General features: G+C 41.1%; 1 protein-coding gene across 1 annotated transcript in view; it reads right to left on the reverse strand.

Moving 5' to 3' along the window:
* Nucleotides 1–459: 459 nt before the first annotated feature.
* Nucleotides 460–20,666, reverse strand: part of GTF2A2 (general transcription factor IIA subunit 2) — a 60,427-nt gene continuing 40,220 nt past the window's right edge. The window contains exons 3-4 of the mRNA XM_073618884.1: nucleotides 11,801–11,927; nucleotides 460–758 (exon numbers count right to left, since the gene is read on the reverse strand). Of these exons, the coding sequence (XP_073474985.1) occupies nucleotides 733–758; nucleotides 11,801–11,927 (153 nt within the window). The 3' untranslated portion in view covers nucleotides 460–732. The remainder of the gene's footprint in view (nucleotides 759–11,800; nucleotides 11,928–20,666) is intronic.

Genomic DNA, 20,666 nt, shown 5'->3' on the forward strand with positions numbered 1-20,666 from the left:
TGGCCATCAGTCCAGGCACTTGGCGGATCCAGAGTTGGGATGACGCGGTGCCTGGACTGATTTCTGTGACGTCAGCAGAGAGCGGACTTCAGTCCGCTCTCTGCTGAAAACGGGTCACAGGAGTGCAAAACTGATTGCACTCCTGTGACTCATAGGAGAAGACCAGCCAAACAAGCTCAGTCTGGACTTCTCCTTTAATATGATGACTTTTGTACTGTATATCAAAACATACTCAAATTTCCACTGGATCTATGGTTGTTCAAAATATTGAAATATACCATAAAAAAAACCTGAAAAGTGCCATTTTCTCATGTTAATACTCATAATGGAGATATAACTGGATGGTGTTACACTATAGTAGACAGGATAGATCTTTGGACAATGATCTGTTAAAACGATATACATATAGCTAGCGCTTTTGCATTGTGCTCAGGAAGCCCTTGAAAGGAATTAAATCCATTATCTTTCAGCACACATTTATTAAATAAAAGTTTATTTGACATATTTCCCCAAAACAAAAAGGCAACTTCACATCTGTATAAAAAAACACTTTCGCAACAACCTTGTGTGTAAATGGAGGTGAGAAATAGACTACCAAAATATTTGGAATCCTGTTTGGATGTGATAGCTTGTCTGGGAGATCTCAGCGACATAAATAAACAGTCTTGTCCATGGCTCTCAAGGAAAGGCTGTAGTTCATCAGAAACCGATGCAGTTTGTGTCCGATTCTCCTTACTCCGCAGTATTTGAACCAGTGTCTGAAAAAGAATCAAAGTTCACTGGTTACATTTAGTTCAACCCATAACAGACAGCAGGCAAAACTGCAAAATTCTACAATTGTACACTTAAAGCCCAGCTCTGGGAAAAGGGAAAGTTCTCTTGCGGTGAGGCAGCGCCTGCACTGCAAGGTTTAATTGCTTGTTTTGCCTAGAGACAGGAGAAACAAAAAAAAAAAAAAAAAAAAAAAAAAAAAAAACAGCTAAGATTTCTACATCCACACAAGCCAGGTGGCTGCAGAAATCCTCCCCATTGTGCTATTGTATTTGAATATCGGGGACAACTCCTCTGTCAGCGTAGACTGATCAGCGCCTGCAGACTGCTGATCAAGGAAGGTTTTCCAGCAGTGTGTACCTGGCTTTACTTGTGCCACCGATTACATCATTTATAATGAAATGCGTAAGATGGAGGTTGTGACATTACCACACATTCGCAAAAGGCATTGTGGGAATTGTAGTCTGGGTGATGCCAATTGTTGTACATTTTAGATCAGCATTCTAACCATAATAAGAAGTGTGTGAGGATTTTACAGTACAGCGAGGTGCATGTAAGTGGGGAGTGACGGAGGATTCCCATGTGCTGCTGTTGCAGGATCAGATCTGTACAAATGCGATTTGAAATAGATATACAACTATATATCTATCGTCACACACACTCTGGTAAGCAGATACAGTTGTGCTCATAAGTATACATACCCTTGCAAAATGTTGGATTTCTTAGCCATTTTTCAGAGAATTTGAATAACGAAAACTTTTTTCACTTATGGTTAGCTTTTGGCTGAAGCCATTTTATTAACCGTGTTTACTCTCTTTTTAAATCATAGTGGCAACAGAAACTACCCAAATGACCCTGATCAAAAGTTTACATACCCCAGTTCTTAATACCGTGAATTGCCCCCTTTAACATCAATGACAGCTTGAAGTCTTTTGTGATATTTGTGGATGAAGCTCTTTATCTTCTCAGATAGTAAAGCTGCCCATTCCTCTTGGCAAAAAGCCTCCAGTTCCTGTAAATTCTTGGGCTGTCTTGCATGAACTGCACGTTTGAGATCTCCCCAGAGTGACTCAATGATATTGAGGTCAGGAGACAGATGGCCACTCCAGAACATTCACTATATTCTGTTGTAGCCAATGACAGGTCGACTTGGCCTTGTGTTTTGGATCATTGTCATGTTGGAATGTCCAAGTACATCCCATGCGCAGCTTCCTGGCTGATGAATGCAAATATTCCTCCAGTATTTTTTGATAACATACTGCATTCATCTTGCAATCAATTTTGACCAAAATTTCCTGTGCCTTTGTAGCTCGCACATCCCCAAAAAATCAACGATCCACATCCGTGTTTCACAGTAGGAATGGTGTACCTAATCATAGGCCTTGTTGACTCCTCTCCAAATGTAGCGTTTATGGTTGTGGCCAAAAAGCTTAATTTTGGTCTCATGACTCCAAATTACTTTGTGCCAGAAGGTTTGAGGCTTGTCTCTGTGCCGTTTGGCGTATTGTAAGCGGGATACTTTGTGGCATTTGCGTAGGAATGGCTTTCGTCTGGTGACTCGACCATGCAGCCCATCTTTCTTCAAGTGCCTCCTTATTGTGCATCTTGAAACAGCCACATCACATGTTTTCAGAGAGTCCTGTATTTCACCTGAAGTTATTTGTGGGTTTTTCTTTGCATTCCGAACAATTTTCCTGGCAGTTGTGGCTGAAATTTTAGTTGGTCTACCTGACCGTGGTTTGGTTTCAACAGAACCCCTCATTTTCCACTTTTTGATTAGAGTTTGAACATTGCTGATTGGCATTCTCAATTCCTTGAATATCTTTTTATATCCCTTTCCTGTTTTATACAGTTCAACTACCTTTTCCCGTAGATCCTTTGACAAATCTTTTGCTTTCCCCATGACACAGAATTCAGAAACCTCAGTGCAGCACTGGATGAAAGATGCAAGGGTCTGTCAGGAGTCCAGAAATTCCTTGACCTTTTATACACACACACACACACACACACACACACACACACACACACACACACACACACGAATTACAAGCAGATCACAGGTGAAGATGGTTACCTTTAATAGCCATTCAAACCCCTTTGTGTCAACTTGTGTGCATGTTATCAGGCCAAAATCACCAGGGTATGTCAACTTTTGATCAGGGTCATTTGGGTAGTTTATGTTGCCATTATGATTTAAAAAAAAAAAAAAAAAAAAAAAAAGAGTAAAAACACAGTTCACTGATAATAAATGGCTTCAGCCAAAAAGTAACCATGAGTGAAAGAATGTTTTTGTGTCATCATTCATATTCTCTGAAAAATGGCCAAGAAAATATGATTTTTATAACAGCTTACCTGTAAAATACTTTTCTTTGAAGCACATCACGGGACACAGAGCCATAGTAGTTACTATGTGATATTATAGGCCACCTTCAGGTGACGGACACTGGCACGCCCTAAATTAAAAAGTTCACTCCCTATATAACCACTCCCACTGGTGGGAGTACCTCAGTTTTGTAGCAAAGCAATACACGTGTATACCATGAAGGGAGGGACCTTTGATGTACTTTAAAGAAAAGGATTTTACAGGTAAGCCGTTATAAAAATCCTATTTTCTTATCGTACATCAAGGGACACAGAGCCATAATAGTTACTATGTGGGATGTCCCATAGCAATGCTAACTGAAGAGAGGGAGACACAAGAAAGTAGGGCACCAAGAGACTAGAGGACTCCTACTGCAGCCTGAAGTACACTGCGCCCAAAGGCGATATCCTCATGTCTTTTACATCTACTTGATAGAATCTGGTAAATGTATGGACTGAAGACCAAGTTGCGGCCTTGCAGATCTGAGCCATGGAGGCTTGGTGATGCACTGCACAAGAAACACTAACAGCCCTGGCGGAGTGCGCTTTAATATGAAAAAGGAGGAATTTCCCCTCTATAAAACCATAAGCTTGAACAATCACTTGACAAATCCATTTAGAGATAATAGATTTTGACGTTGCCTGTCCTCTTTTAGGACCATCTGGCAACACAAACAAAACATCTGTTTTACGAATCTGAGCGGTCACTTTCAATAGACCTTGACCTCTCTCACCACATCGAGAATGTAGTGACCTTTCTTCCACAGAAAACGAGGTTCTGGGGAAAAAAAAAAAAAAAAAAAAAAAAAAAAAAAAAAAAAAATATGAAGGCAGAACAATATCCTGGTTTAAATGAAAACCCGATACTACCTTCAGTAGGAATTCAGGATGAGGCCGCAATACAACCTCATCCTTATGCGCAACCAATATGGCTCTTTACAAGAAAGAGCAGCCAACTCTGATACACATCTTGCAGAAGATATGGCAACCAAGAAAATTATTTTTCCCCCGTCAGGAGGACCAAGTGAATATCTTGTATTGGCTCAAAAGGCTGCTTCTGTAAGCCGACAGGACTAAAATTAAGTCCCCAGGGTTCAGGGGTGACCAAACTGGACGATTTAATCTGTGTTACCCCCTGAATAAAGTTACGAACCAGAGGGTGAGAAGCACGTGGTCATTGAAAAGAAAGACCGATAAGGCCGACATCTGGCCTTTGATATTACTCAAAGCCAGCTTAATGTCTAATCCTATCTGTAGGAATTCAAGGATCCTACCTATGACATATTTCCTGGGGTGCCAACCCCTGGATTCACACCAGGAGGCATATGCCTTCCAGATTCTATAGTAGATTCTGGAGGCCGGCCTCCTAGCATTACCCAAGTAGAAATTACTGAAGCTAACAGCCCACGAACTTTCAGAATGTGGGTCTCAATAGCCAAACCGCTAAATTTAGCATTTGTAAGGTAGGATGGAATACCGGACAAGGTCTGGCCATAGTGGTAGGGTCCAAGGGTCCCCTACCACCATCTTTACAATCTCGACAAACCAAAATCTCCTGGGCCACAAGAATCACCTCCTTCCCTTCTTGCGTGATCCTGCGAGAAGGCACGGAAGCAGCAGAACAGGAGGGAATGCATAGATCAGTGAAAAACTGATCCCAAGGAAAAAACCAAGGCATCTGTTCCGTATGCCATCGGATCCCTTGTCCTTGTCACAAAGTTGTCGATCTTGTTGTTGAAACTGGACGCAAACAGATCCACATCCGAAACTCCCCATCTTTGGCGTATGAAGGGACCATTCTCCCGGGAACAATTGTCGATGACTCAAGTAGTCCGTCTGCCAATTCTCTATCCCTGGAATGAAAATTGCTGATAGGCAAGGAATGTTGCTTTCGGCCCAAGATAGAATATGATTCACCTCTGTCCGGGCTGCACGACTTCTCATGCCCCATTGGTGATGATGATATAGGCCACAGCTGTGGTACTGTCAGATTGGATCCTGACAGGACAATTCCGAAGTTTGAGTGTCCAGGCCTCGAGGGCCAGGTGTACTGCCCGAATCTCTAGAATATTGATGGGCAAGGTCATCTGATTTGGACCATTTCCTTTGGACAGATGCTTCTTCCAGGACTGCTCCTCAGCCCAGAAGGCTGACATCTGTTGTTACCACCTTCCAGGTAACTGATAGAAAGGATTTTCCTTTTTGAAGATTCTTGGATATCAACCACCAATTGAGGCTCTGACGTACTTTGGGGGATAAACGCACTGGGAAGTCCAGAGCTTGGACCTTCTTGTTCCAAGTTGACAGGATACTGTTTTGCAGCAGTCTTGAATGAAATTGCGCATAAGAAACAGCCTAGAAGAAGCCACTATCATTCCCAACAACTTCATGCAAAGTCGAATAGAAGGATTCTTGTTTTAATCAACTGAATCAGTTCCCTTATGGAACTGATCCTTTGCTGATCCTTGATGGTTTTAAGGAGGATTTCTCTAGGTTGAGAATCCAACCTAGGTATTCTAGGTAGCTGACTGTGGTGACCAAAGTTTTGGATTAAGCGGGCTACCGATCAAAGGAAGATCACTTAAGTAGGCTAGTATTCTTATACCTGGAGCCAGGACCTTTGTAAACACTCGAGGTGCAGTAGCTAGACCGAAGGGCAGAGCTACAAACTGGAAATGAAGATTTCCTACCTCGAAGCTTAGAAATTTTTGGTGAGCGGGGAAAATCAGCACATTGAGACAAGCATCCTTGATGTCGATTGACGCCAGAAGTTCTCCCCCTTGTAGGATGGAGACTACTGATCAGATTGACGCCATGTGAAAAGAACAGATATCCAAAAAAATGGTTTTGATGTTTGAGATCTAAAATGGGTCCGACATCCCCGTTTGGTTTTGGAACCGTGAATAGGTTTGAATAAAACCCTAAACCTTGCTCTTCCAAGGGGACCACCGATATCACTCTTTGAGACAAGAGATGTCCAAAGCTAGAAAGAGAGACTTCTTTTTCACTGGATCTCCGAGAACGTTTCATCTGAGAAAACGAGCAGATGGGAATTCTCTGAACTCTAGTTTGTAACCTAGAGAAATTGAGGAAGCCACACATCTGTCTTGACATTGTTCCTGCCAAACCCTTAAAAACTGTAGAAGCCTTCCCCCCACTTGAGCGAGCGGGAGCGCCCCTTCATAAGGAGGCTTTAGTATTTTGTTTTGTGGGTTTCCTCCCCCAAGTCCTCTTTGACACTGGTACTGACCCTGAGGTTTACCTCTTGAACCTGACAGTGGAGGCAGTCGTGACTGCCTGGAGGCTGATGCCCCCGGCACTGGAGAAGAGGCATGTTAAAAAGAAAAAAAAAAAAAAAAAATGCTTAAACTTCTTCTTAACTAGTAAAAGGGAACTTTCCCCTATAGAAATTCTTTGGATATACTTATCCAGATCGTTTCCAAATAAGCGTTCATCATGAAAAGGGAAACTGGTCAAGAGCTTTTTGCATGGCGCTTCGGCTGACCAATTTTTCAACCATAGGATTCTACACACATGTACCAGCCCTAGCATGAGCCGTGAGGCTTGGAGAATAGAATCTTTCATAGCGTCTACTGTAGAACACAACGCTTCTGATATCCCAGCCAAATCCTGGGCCTGCTGATCAGGAATAATTTTGTGTACCTCTATAAGCTGGTCCTATAAGGACTCAGATACTCCGATCGCTGCCAGCGCTGGTTGAACGACTGAACCTGCGAGCGAAAGAAAGGAACTCCAACTTTTTATCTGTTGGATCCTTTAGCAAATGAGCATTGTCTACCGGACAAATCAGGTTTTTGATTACAGAGGATATAGCAGCGTTAATTGCTGGAATTCCCCATTTCTTATAAAACTTTTCCTCCATAGGATAAAGTATTGAAAAACTTTTTTCGGAGGAAAAAAACTGTTTATCTGGGTGCTCCCACTCAGAATAAGCTTTCTTAGCAATGAATGGATAGGGAAAGCATGAACAGATTTGGGGAGGCTTTTTGGTGACCCCAAACCAGAAGTGGGCTCATCGACTGATTGCGTTACTGGCAGAAAAAATGTGGAGCAGACCAATTCAGTGAGAGACTGTACCAACAACCTTTCCTGCGAACCTAAAAAATTTCGTAGAAAACTCCACTTACCTTTTCTGCCGCAGGGATTTCTGTGGTAAACCAACAGACCCAATATTCACCCTTCACGGTGAGTTCCGTTAAACCTTCAGGAGCTGGGGATCCTCGAGGAAACCCACAATCCTGGACCTGTAATACCACCACCGCCAGTAAAAACTTTATGGCCTTAATATCAAAAAAGTACTGGATCCCAGGGTCCAGCTCTCTAAAAGAGAAGCGTTACAGGCAAGACCTTGTTTCTTCGGATACGAGGCCCGGGTAGCATTCAATTCGGCAAAAAAAGACAATTTGAATGGTTCCGGCTACATGGCAAGCCCCAGCAAGGATTGCTCCAGTGGGGCTCAGCACAGTGCATCTTTACTCGTGACCAACACCTTAGACACTGGCGAAAAAACTGAGGTAATCCCACTAGTGGGAGGGGTTATATAGGGAGTGCACTTTTTAATTTAAGGCGTGCCAGTGTCCATCACCTGAAGGTGGCCTATAACCCACATAGTAACTACTATGGCTCTGTGTCCCGTGATTGGCCAAGAAATCAAGTTCTGCCAGGGTATTTAAACTTATGAGCACAACTATATGTGTGATGTTTGGAGTGCACACCGAGTGTGGAATCTAAGAAGCAGATTTATGATCACAGAGATCTCAGTCTTGGCACAGGAATCTATTGGTGTTGGGACTATTCACTACAGTTGGTCTAAGGACTATTTTTAAGTTTTGTGGACTTATTTCTTTGCACAGTGTATTTACATTAAACATTTTCTATATATGTGCATGTACTGTATATTAAATTGGTCATATAAGATATATATTATTGCGCGACAAACCCTTTAAAACATTATTTTGCTGTGTATTTTATCCTACACATTTGCTGCTGCTTTATGGTAGGCATTTCAGATAACCATTTGCACGGTATTTATATAACACATTGGAATACCCGGCTTTACTTATCTGATCCTCCACTCCCCTGACAGATGGAGCTTCCCCACGCTGTGGTGGTGTACTGTCCCCTGGAGTCAACACATGCAATGCAGGGTTATGTATCCTGCATTGGTCTTGAGGCCTCTGAAGCGTGAGGGAGAAAAAGCTGCAGGTCCCTAAATCTTTTATCCCCCCCCCCCACCTAAACAAGCAATTAACCCTTAGAGTACAGGCACAGGCCCACTGCAAGGTGCAAGGAATGCTCTTTTAGTTGCCTAGAGTTGGAATTTAAAGCGTACATAAAAAATAGAAGTGGAAAAACAACCTGAAGGCAGAAAAATGCTTAGGTTATGAATACGTTACAAGATATAGCAGAAGGGAATTTAAACAGTTCCTCAACTGACTGATAAAAAGTGTAGAATTGAAATTTGTGTTACAAGAAAAACATGTTCCTGCTCACCCAACACTTATTTGGAGAGAGTGTTTTGGCAACAAAACAATTTACCAACAGACTAAAACAGGTTCTTAGGTTCACATACCCCAAGCAGGCAGTAAGGTTACAGTAGGTCAAAATCTGATGAAGATGATAGGCTTTTCTTTCATACAGTGCATTGAAACAACAAGCACATACATATATAATCAATCTATCTCATGTTTTACTAATTCCGCAAAAAGGGTGTGGACAGTCAGTTACGAGGAAGAAGGAAGAAGAAAGCACACAAACAGTAGGAAGGGGGCAAACGACCCAACTCTGGAAGCTGGATTCATTTTTGCATATTGATGGAATGATTCCATACTGTGTCCTGAAGCACACACACATTTCTATTGGCCAACAAGGCAGCCATTATAATAACAGGCATCTGAACGTGGGGGAGAGTGGGAAAGCTTTAATACTACCTGGAGCCTTTAATGCCAGCCGTTCCAAGGGGGCAAAGTTCCTTTTGTACTACGTTACACCCACATTTAGGGTGTAAGATGAAACAGTAGCGTAAATGACCCCAAAAAACTATATACAAATGCACCCTTACCAGAACTGCAGCGTGCTTGTTCTGCCACATTTGATTATGTTGTGTGGCTGTGAATGGCTCTGCCTGCACACCAATGCCACTCATGCCCAGGGTCATTGTAAGCACTACACTACAAACCAAAAAATATCCTTGAATATATATATTATATATTTTTTGGTTTTTAAATTACTGTGGGTTCATTACAAAACAGCCCGACCCATCGAGGCACAGATGCCACTAGAGCTCTGAGTGTATGCTGTGGTATCTGACAAAGCCATAAGTAGCAGATCCTTTAAGTCCTGTAAGCTGCAAGATGGGGCCTTTGTGGATTGTACTTGTTTTTCAAGCACATCCCACAGATGCTCGACTGCAGGGGTAGGCAACCTCGGCCCTCCAACTGTGGTGAAACTACAAATCCCATTGTACCTCTAGGAGTCATGTCTGATTTTTAGAGTCTTGCAATGTCTCATGGGACAGCAGTCTCAAAACAGCTGAAGGGCCGAGTTTGCCTACCCCTACGCGACTGGACTGAGATCCAGAGAATTTTCAGGCCAAGTCAACACCTCAAACTCATGTTTCTCAAACCATTCTTGCAGTGTGGCAGGTTGCATTATTTTTGCTGAAAGAGGCCACTGCCATCAAGGAATATTGTTTTCATGAAGGGGGTTTGCTTGGTCAGCAATGATGTTAATGTAGGTGGTACGTGTCAAATCAACATCCACATTAATGGCAGGACCAATCTGCGCACCAAACTGCAATGTGCTTTCAATACATCGACTACATGTTAACTTGTTGCTTAATGTATCCCACCCAACTTCAGATGCCTTTGATTGTAACAAGATATTCAATGTTATTCACTTAGCCTGTCAGTTGTTCTAAAATTATGGCTGATCGGTGTATACAGTGCTGTGAAAAAGTATTTGCCCCCTTTGATTTCGTTTTTTGCATATTTATCAGACTTAAATGATTCAGAGCATCAAATAAATGTAATTATTACACAAAGATAACCAGAGTAAATACAAAATGCAGTTTTTAAATGAGGATTTCACGTGTTAAGGAAAAAAAGCTGTCCAAACCTGCCTGGCCCCAAGTGAAAAGGTAATTGCCCCTAAACCTAATAACTGGTTGTGCCACCCTTGGAGGCAACAACTGCAATCAAACATTTCCGATAACTAGCTATGAGTCTTTCACATTGCTGTGGAGGAATTTTGACCCACTCTTTGCAGAATTGTTTTAATTACGCCACAGTGAAGGATAAACGGCCTGTTTAAGGTCATGCCACCGCATCTCAATTCAATTTATGTTCGGACTTTGACCAGGCCACGCCAAAACCTTAAGTTTGGGGGGGTTTTGAGCCAGAGATGGACTTGCTGGTGCGTTTTGGATCATTGTGCCGCTGCATAACCCAAGTGTGCTTGAGTTTATGAACTGATGGCTGAACATTCTTCAGGATTTTCTGGCAGAGCACAGAATTCTTGGTTTAATCAATTATGGCAATTCGTCCAGGTCCTGAAGCGGCAAAGCAGCCCTAGACCAATCATACTACCACCACCATGTTTGACTGTATGATGTTATTTTTATGAAATGTGGTGTTAGTTTTATGCCAGATGTAACATACACCTTCCAAAAAGTTCTACTTTTGTCTCATCAGTACACAGAATATTTGCCCAAAAGTCTTGGGGATAGTGGAGATGTTTTTTGGCACACAATACGAGCCTGTGTGCTTTTTGGTCAACAGTGGCTTTCGCCTTGGAACTCTCTCATGGATGCCGTTTCTGCCCAGTCTCTTATTGTTGAATCATGAGCACTGATCTTAACTAAGCCAAGTGAAGTCTGCAGTTCTTTAGATGCTGTTTCTGTTGAGTTCTGTTTTTTTTTTTTTTTTTTAGGACCTCCTGGATGAGTCGTCATTGTGCTCCAAGACCCCTTTCACACTAAAAGGCGTTTTTCAGGCACTTTCGCTCTAAAAATAGCGCCTGAAAGATGCCTCATCTTCAGTCTCGGTGTGAAAGCCCGAAGTGCTTTCACACTGGGGCAGTGTGCTTGCCGGACGTTAGAAAAAGTCCTGCAAGCAGCATCTTAGGGGCGGTTTCTTAACCACTCCTCAACCGCCCCTGCCCAATAGGAATGCATGGGCATAGCTGCCGAAGCAACTGCATAGCACTTCGGCAGCAGTGCTACATGATTTTAACTCCTTTTTAATCCCTTCTAGTGGGTTAAATACGCCCCCCACACCCGCCCGAGCAGCAGCGCTAAAACTAGTGGCCCAACCCCCCCAGTGTGAAAGGGCTCTTGGTGTCATTTAGGCAGGCCGGCCACCCCTGGGAAGGTTCACCACTGTTCGAAGCAATTACTTTTTCACATAGGGCCAGGGAGGCTTTTACAGCTTTCTTCCCTTAATTAAATCATTTAATATATATATATATATATACATACACACACACACACACACACACACACACACACACACTTTTTTTTTTTTTTTTTAATTTGGAAGTCTAAAGTGTATATTTTAAGTTTTCTTTAAGGTTTTAAAATAAGAGCCTCAATTTAAGTAAAATAAGTAAAAAAAATAAATAAATAATCGCACTATTATAACAAACTTACTTTTCCCATCGCAGGCTACAATTTTTACTTTATCCACCTTCACCAGGTCAGTCACTTCTCTGAACTCCACATCATTTAGAACAAAGGTCCAGACGTTATCACAAAACCGATATGTATTTAATGATCCCTTAATAAAAAGGAAAAAAGACAAATTAATTGTCAGACGTATTTTGCTAAAAGTAAATGGACAAACTTAACTGTGAAAACACAGAAACAAATGTGTAGGCATCATACAGAAAACCTGTGCTCTCAGTATACTGTTAATTGTATGCCACGTTCACAGCTCTGGCATGAACCAACAATTGATAATGGTGCCTAGAAGGTGTAATAATCAAATGTATCTTGCATCATAAGTGGCTATGTAGGGAAAAAAAAAAAAAAAAAAAAAAAAAAACACACACAAATCCTAGGGATTTAAAAAGCAGTCTTCCTAGAGAGTTATGCAAAGAGAAATCTTTCTACACTTCTATGGTGTTCTACATATCATTAGGGAAACCCCAATGCATCCTCCTCCTCATGGCCCAAAACTGGGTGCGTCTTAACGCGCACGTGCTTCCTAAGATTTTTAAGACGCAACGTGTAACTTGTGAATTATCTCTGCAACTACAGTGGATATAAAAAGTCTACACACTCCTGTTAAAAGGGCAGGTTTCTGTGAAATCATTTCAGAACTTTCCACCTTAAAAGGGTTTGTTAACCCATCTATATAAAACTATGCCAGCCCCTCTATTAGAGGCTGGCATAGCACACTGTCAGTGGTTTTAAAAACCGAGTGTTCTAAATACCTAATTTCAGCTGTCTTCAGGCCTGTCACATGACTCGCGGCCGCCTTACAGCTCCGATGGATCGGGAGATCACGGGGCCGCTCGTCTCCTCCGCAGAAGCCCTGTATTGGAGCTGTAAAGCGGCCGCGAGTCACGTGACCGGCCTGAAGACAGCTCAAATTAGGTAGGTATTTAGAACGCTATTTTTTTTCAAAACTGCTGACATAGTTTGCTATGCCAGCCTTGTGATAATTTAAAGTTTTTATGTTTGAAGAATAGCGGCGGGGGCAGGGCTGGCCCAGAGACAGACACAGAGGGGAGATGACAGGCAGGAAGGAGGGGATGGGGTGAGGGGGGAGAGAGGAGAGCAGAGGGGACAGATACGCATGACAGGGGGACATACTTTGACCATGGTGATGAGGGCGGAGCAGTCCTGATTTTCGTGGTCTGTTTAGATGGCATACAGGAAGTGCCAGGTTCAAGTTTTTCTTCTTTACAGTTTGGGGGGGGGGGGGGGTAGATTACACAGCACAAGCACTGTGCAGTGTAATCTGCTTTTAGGGGACAGGCTCTGTATATATTTTTTTGGGTTAACAAACACTTTGCCACCCTGTGTGCCTTCAGGCTTTTTAGCGCAAAACATAGCGCCTGTAAAGTGCCTCTCAAGCTTGCCCAGTGTGAAAGTCTTGCGAGCAGCATCTTTGGGGCAGTGCGGGAGCACTGTATACAGCGCTCCTAAACCGACCCTGCCACTGAAATCAATGGGCAGCGCTGCCGAAGCATCTTTAAAGCGATTCGGCAGCAATACTCTTTGGGCGCTTTTAACCCTTTCTTGCTCCCGCCCGCACAGCGCCGCTAAAACTAGTGGCGCTTTACCGCCAACGCTTGGGTAGTCTGAGTGTGAAAGTAGCCTTAATGTGACCTATAAACTGTACAACTGAAATTTTAGGTGGAGGGAAGTAAAAATAAAAAAAAAACTAAAATAATATATGATTGCATAAGTGTGCACACCCTTACACTAATAATACTTTGTTGAAGCACCTTAATGTCTTGGAAATTCTTTTGTACCCTTCTCCTGACTGATACCTTTTAACAAGGAGATTGCTCTGATGCTTTGGAAGCTCTCTGCAGGCCATGGCTTTTGCTTTTTGCTTTTGGGGTTAATCAGAGGCACGTTATATGATGGCAGGTGTGTACTGACTCCTATTTAACATGAGTTTGCATGCAATTGCTTAATTCTGAACAAAGCTACGTCCCTAGTTATAAGAGGTTGTGCACACTTCTGCAACCCAATTTTTTTTTTTTTTTTTTTAAAACTTAACCCCCTAAAAGATTTCAATTTGTTTTTCAACCGAGTTGTGCAATTGATAGGTCACATTGAAAGGTGGAAGCGATTCTGAAATGATTTATCTTTGTCCTGTTTTTTTACACCACAGAAACCTGACATTTTAACCGGGGGTGTGTTGACTTTTTATATCCACTATAATACCAAAAGTATCGGGACGCCTGCCTTTAATGGCGTCTTAGTCCGTAGGGTTTAATATTGAGTTGACCCACCCTCTGCAGCTACAACGCTTCTGGGAAGGCTGACCTCGGGTTGAGGTCAGGACTCTGTGCAGGCCAGTCAAGTTCCTCCAAACTCGCTCATCCATGTCTTTATGGACACCTTGCTTTATGCATTAGTGCTCAGTCATGTTGGAACAGGAAGGGGCCATCCCCAAACTGTTCCCACAAAATTGTCCAAAATGTCTTGGTATGCCAACACCTTAAGCGTTCCCTTGACTGGAACTAAGGGGCCAAGCCCAACCCCTGATAACCCCACACCATAATCCCCCTTCCACCAAATGATTTGGACCAGTGAACAAAGCAAGATCCATGAAAACATGGATGAGCGAGTTTGGGGTGGAGGAACTTGACTGGCCTGCACACCTCAGTGAGTCCTCACCTCAACCCGATAGAACACCTTTGGGATGAATTAGAGCGGAGACTGCCTTCTCATCCACATCAGTGCCTGACCTCACAAATGTGCTTCTGGAAGAATAGTTAAACATTCCCATAGACACACTTCTAAACCTTGTGGACAGCCTGCTGATGCTGAAAGCGGTACAATTATTTTGCATGGAAATTTGGCATTTTATATTGTCGGCCTGTAATTCTTAGGAATAACTCGCTTAAATCTGTCCAAATAAGAGAGTCTAGTAGACATCCTGGGTATGATAAGGTTTGAAACACGAAATCATAAATTATAATAAAAAAAAACTATAAATAATAATATAATAAAAATTATTCAATAACGTAATCAAATCAAAAACACCCCACAATTTACTATCGCTCAATTCTGCAAGTGATTCTAATTTATTATCACTGTTTTCTAGCTGGTCTAAAACCACTTTTGATGTAAAGGGACACTTTTTGGTTGCTATGGACAATCTCCATTTTCCAGGCAGAAAGAACAGTATATATAATGTAAAACTGCATGCAGGACACTGGACAAACCACTAGGGACAAAAGGGAGGTAAAATAAATTGATACAGTACTCTGTAATTTTACAGATTACATTACTGTATGTGTATTGTGTTTTTTAATTTTTGAATTTTGTGCTGTTCTCCGTCCCCGTGCGTCGCAACGCTCGCAGGGAACGGAGCTCGGCACTGTGATAGATCTGGCTGAGGAAGGCTCGCACACAGAGCGAGGAGACATCGCAGGATCCTTGGGACAAGGTAAGTAACTTTGCCTGGATCCTGCATGGTGATCCCGAGTGTGGCTCGGGGTTACCGCTTTTGGTACTGAAAATCCACCCCAAGCCAGACTCGGGAAAACCGCTAAGGAGGTTAAATTTCATGTGCGTGCAAAGGCAGGCGTCCCAATACTTTTGACAATATAGTGTAATTTGTATAGGCCATACATAACGCAAATTTTGATTGGTTAACTTATCGTGAATAGCCCATCTGGTTCATAGACTGTATAGACTGGTTGTTCATAAAACCTTTGAATAAAACAATGGTCAGTTTAACAGTTGGAATAATACTTGTGCTAAACAGAGAACTTATTTTTGTAGCAGGTAAATATGGAAGGCCAGATGTTATAAAATACCAGGTAATAATGATACAATTGCTGATACAAAGTGCCCAGCTGGAGTTACAGTAGAGGTACCCAATACATTTGATATAAAATGACTTCTGCCTAAATCCTTTGGTTTGTTTCTTGGTTTCAGAAAAAAGAAGTCTACATACTTAGGTCTTTATTGCTACTTTTTGTTGATCAGAATCTGCACATTTCAGAATTTTGATTACATTTTCATAAATGAAGCTGCTTTCACACTGATTCGCTGCAAAAAATGCATATGAGTTTTTTGCTGCGCTTGCAGTTTTAATAAAGGAGATGCGACTCAAACCGCACCAAAAACGCATCGGGGTGCGTTTTTTGCACGTTTTTCACTGCTTTCAAATGGGAAGGTGTGGGGTTTTTGTTTTTTCTCTCCCCAAACATGCTGTAAAAATGCTGCAATCACCGCACCGGAAGCGCCCTGCCCCAGTGTGAACACATTCATTGATTTTAAAAAGGTAAGCATTTTTATTGGAGCTTTTCAGGCGCTTTTTTTTCTGAAAGCAGCCAAAGAAATGCACTTCTAGGAAAACGCATGTTATGTTTATTACTCCTAATTCAGAATGTTTCATTGTTCATAACAAGCCCTCTGCAGGAAAACACAGACAAGTGTTCTCATGGAAAGAGTTGCTAGATATTTGTGATATGTTCTGAAGGAACAGAAGAGGGGAAGTTATTAAAGTAATTATAGCTTTAGATTGATAACTGTTTTAAACGGATCAGGGTGGATTAAAAAAAATCTAAATCTTAAAAAAAAAAAAAAGAAGGTAGTTTTCCATTTAAGATAAATTAATAAATTTTGTTTATTCAGCATGAAATGGAGCTTAGTTATGTAGCATGAGGCTGTATATTTTGCAATATTTACCTTTTTGGTAACTCATTCAATCAATCTAAGCTCTGCAAGCTGAAATAACATGCACTGTATTAATGCATTCACACAATTTCACAGTAACCATGAGATAAAACAAAGTTCAGGAATTTTCATTGTTTTTTCATTTTTTCATTGTTTTGCAAATCTATGTACACTACAAACTGTATGATTGAATCGGTCCTGACCGCTGTTTTACTAACCTGGCAGCTTATTATTAAAGACTACCTCATTTTTTCAATCCATGAAAGGTTTCTTACCATGTCGGGAATGCAATAGTTGCCAGATTAATTCATTCAGAGGGTGGAAATGCAAGACTTTTCAATCCACCCAGACTAATAGGACATATAATATAGAGAGCCATTCATTACCTGCTCCACCCAATATGTTGTGTACATGATACAGTGTCTATGTTCCAAACAATACATTGGTCGTACAAAAAGAGAATTACGCTTATCTGAACATGTAGGAAATTTTAAGAGAGGTTTTAACTGCTTGCTGACCAGCGCACGCCGATGTACATCGGCAGAATGGCGCTGGTAGGCAAAAGGGTGTACAGGTACGTCACCTTTAAGAAGCGGTGTCGCGGGCGCACGCCCGCCGCGGTCTCCGTGACTGCGGGTCCCGCGGACTCGATGTCCGCCGGGTGCCTGTGATTGTGTTACGGAGAGGAAGACCCCATTCTTCCTAGTGACAGGACAGTGATCACTGCTCACTCATCGAGAGCAGTGATCACTGTCCTGTGTGTTAAAGCCCAGCCCCCTAACAGTTAGAATCACTCCCTAGGACACACTTAACCCCTTCACTGCCAGTGTCATTTACACAGTAATCAATGCATTTTTATAGCATCGATTGCTGTATAAATGACAGGGGTCCCAAAATAGTGTCAAAAATGTCCGATGTGTCCGCCATAATGTCGCAGTCTCGGGGGGAAAAAAAAGGAAATTGCAGATCGCCGCCATTACTAATAAAAAAGCCATAAAACTATCCCCTATTTTGTAGACGCTACAAATTTTGCACAAACCAATCACTCATATTGTGATTTTTTTTTTTTATCAAAAATATGTAGAAGAATACATAGCGGCCTAAACTGAGGATAAAAATCTTTTTTTTTTTTTTATATATATTTTTGGGGGATATTTATTATAGCAAAAAGTAAAAAAAATTGTGTTTTTTTTCAAAATTGTCGCTCTTTTTTGTTTATAGCGCAAAAAATTAAAAAACCGCAGAGGCGATCAAATACCACCAAAAGAAAGCTCTATTTGTGGGAAAAAAAAAAAGTCAATTTTGTTTGGGTACAACGTTACACAACTGTGCTACTGTCAGTTAAAACGATGCAGTGCTGAAGTGCTCTGGTCAGGAAGGGGGTAAAATCCTCCGGGGCTGAAGTGGTTAAAAAAAACAATCTCTCTAGACATTATGCTAAATATCATGACAAGAAACTCAAAAGGGATTTACTTTGTGGCTTTGGACAAAATTCAACCTCATTGGAGAGGAACGAATATGATTAGTTCAATCTCAAGACTAGGTGAATTTTCGATATGAAATCATATGTTCCGTTTGGCTTAAACATCGATATCAATTGTTTTATAAACAATGCCTAGCTATTATTGATTTCAGGCTAAAACAAGATTTGCATACTTTAATATTTTAAAATTTCTATGCATTTTTCTTTAGTATGTGTATTATTTAGATAGGGATCCTTCTTTGCGATCTGCACATTCTCACAAATCTGTTGCAATTACTAATCATGTTGCGTTTTATTGATTTTTTTATACGTAGTCCATATGACTTCTTGCTTCCTTTGGGACGCGATCCATTTAATTAATTATTTTGTTCTTTTTCTATTTTCGCCACAGGATGGCTGTGTTCAACTTCATCTAGTTCTTATGATGACACCGTCATCCGGCCATTCCCCAGTTGAGGTCCGCTAGTGACGAAACACGTAGGGTGGAGCCCACGATGGTGACCTCATCACGTTTTTTTCCCCTCAGGAGGTGGATGGGCGAATTACACAGGAAGTGATCAGAAGTTTCTGGAGATGCTGCGGTTCCGTTTTTAACCAACAAACATTGTATCGCTTTCAAACAGCTTCTACCTTGTAAGCGCAAATCTATTTCTTTTATTAAACTTTTTTTATACAGTATTATGCTATGGGAGCTTTTCTTTTTCTGTTTTTTTGAGTACCATTGGCACCAGCTACAGTTACCAGGCAGCCTTTTAATGGTCTTGGGAAGACCTAATCATTCCCTATGTTTGGTGAGATCACTGATTAGTGATCATGGTTTTCTGGTGAACAGAATATCCTTCATATAAGTGCTGGAAGCACTTATATGAAGGATTTCTTCACTGCAAAGTATCACCTTTATTTGGATGGGCGTTCATTGTTTATTATATGGACTTTAATCCCAATGGGACTTGCTTTAATATTCTTTTTTTTCACCTTGTTTTTCTTCAATTAAATTTTGCGACTTTGCTTTAGTTTCCTTTTTCACTTTGATTTTTCTTCAATGAAATTCAGTTTCTATATTAATTGTTTTACTGATCACCAATTTTATCAGTGCTGCATTTACCTTGTATACCATATTATTCCAAATAGGAAACCTTCATTTTGTTTGCAAACATTAAAGATTCTAACTACCAGCAAAAATGAGTCTTTACATTTAAAAAAAGCACCAGTCATTTCAGATCCATCATGGCAGCGCCTGTTAGCGGGCATCCACTCACCTGCTGCCGCCACCTACCTTGTTGCGTCACTGCCGCATCACCAGCCGTCCCATTACAGTGAATGGGACTGTCATTGAGTGAACAGCGGGACAGAGATGACAGTTGCTCTTTAAAAATTACGATTTAAAATCGAGTGGATTTCAATCAAGTCTTTTTACTATTTATTTAAATCAACGTGATTTAAATCAAACCCACCCTGACTGTGATTAATGTTGTTTGCATCGAATATTGTATCAGATAGCTAATTTAAGGCTTTTCACCCACATCGCCTTCCCAAGATATTTTTAAGACGTAATGTGCCAAACCTGTAACTACTTTGGATAGGTTATACATAACGCAATTTTGTACGGTTAACTTTTCACGGATAGCCTAGCCAACTCAAACTATGTATAGACTGGTCGTTCATAAAGACTATGGAGTACTCAAGGGTTTATTTATATGAGAAGTATGTTGAGACAAACCTTTGTACAGCTTATGTAAAAGGTCTTTCACTCCGCTTTAACTCACATGTACTTCCGAAGATATTTATAGGACGTAACGTGCCCAACTTGTAACTTATTCCTGCAACTATTTTGTATAGGCTATACATGACGCAATTTTGAACGGTTAACTTATCATGAATAGCCCATATAATTTATAGACTATGCATAGACTGGTTGTTCATAAAGACCATTTGGTATTCAAGGGTTTATCTATACAACACGTATGTAAAGAGACAAACCATTGTATGGCTTATGTGTAGGTCTTTCATGCACCAAATTTTATGAAGACTGTCATTTGTGAACTTGCACATAAAGATATTATTGTAATGTAAAATCACAAAACAATTTTCTGAAAATTATTTCTTATTGTGTCCCACAAGTGTTGGAATGGATGACTTCACAAAATGCTGCGAAGGGAGCACGGAGGTGATATGGTATAATCAATACATGACTTACATTTTTTGTATACTTGTAAAACAATCTTGTGACTTGAAGAAGGCTATTGATCCACATTGCTTATGTAACCCATGACTATAAATTCAGTCACCAGATCCAATAAAACAGTTTGCAGTTACACTGTTACTTGCTGTCTGTACTCACCTGTGTGGCGCCACATAAGAACCACCAGTCAATAATCCACAACAGCTCATACAGGCAACAATTTGGGCAGGATAAGCTAAATGCAAAGACTGTCTGCAATTCAGAAGTGCGGTGCTGCAAATTTAACACTCCAAAAATACAACAAATTACAAAAGATGGCAGATCTGTTATTTGTCCCTCTGTTACAAAAAGGACATTTAATACGGTATTAAACCCCAAATCAAAAATGTATTATATTGCAGCTTACCAATCATTAGATATGGTGGCTGTATTCGTTTTCTTTTTTAGACTCTTTTCCCTCAGTTTTCCCCTGGTGATCT

The sequence above is a fragment of the Aquarana catesbeiana genome, linkage group LG03 (genome assembly GCF_042186555.1).
Source record: "Aquarana catesbeiana isolate 2022-GZ linkage group LG03, ASM4218655v1, whole genome shotgun sequence".
Taxonomy (NCBI): domain Eukaryota; kingdom Metazoa; phylum Chordata; class Amphibia; order Anura; family Ranidae; genus Aquarana; species Aquarana catesbeiana.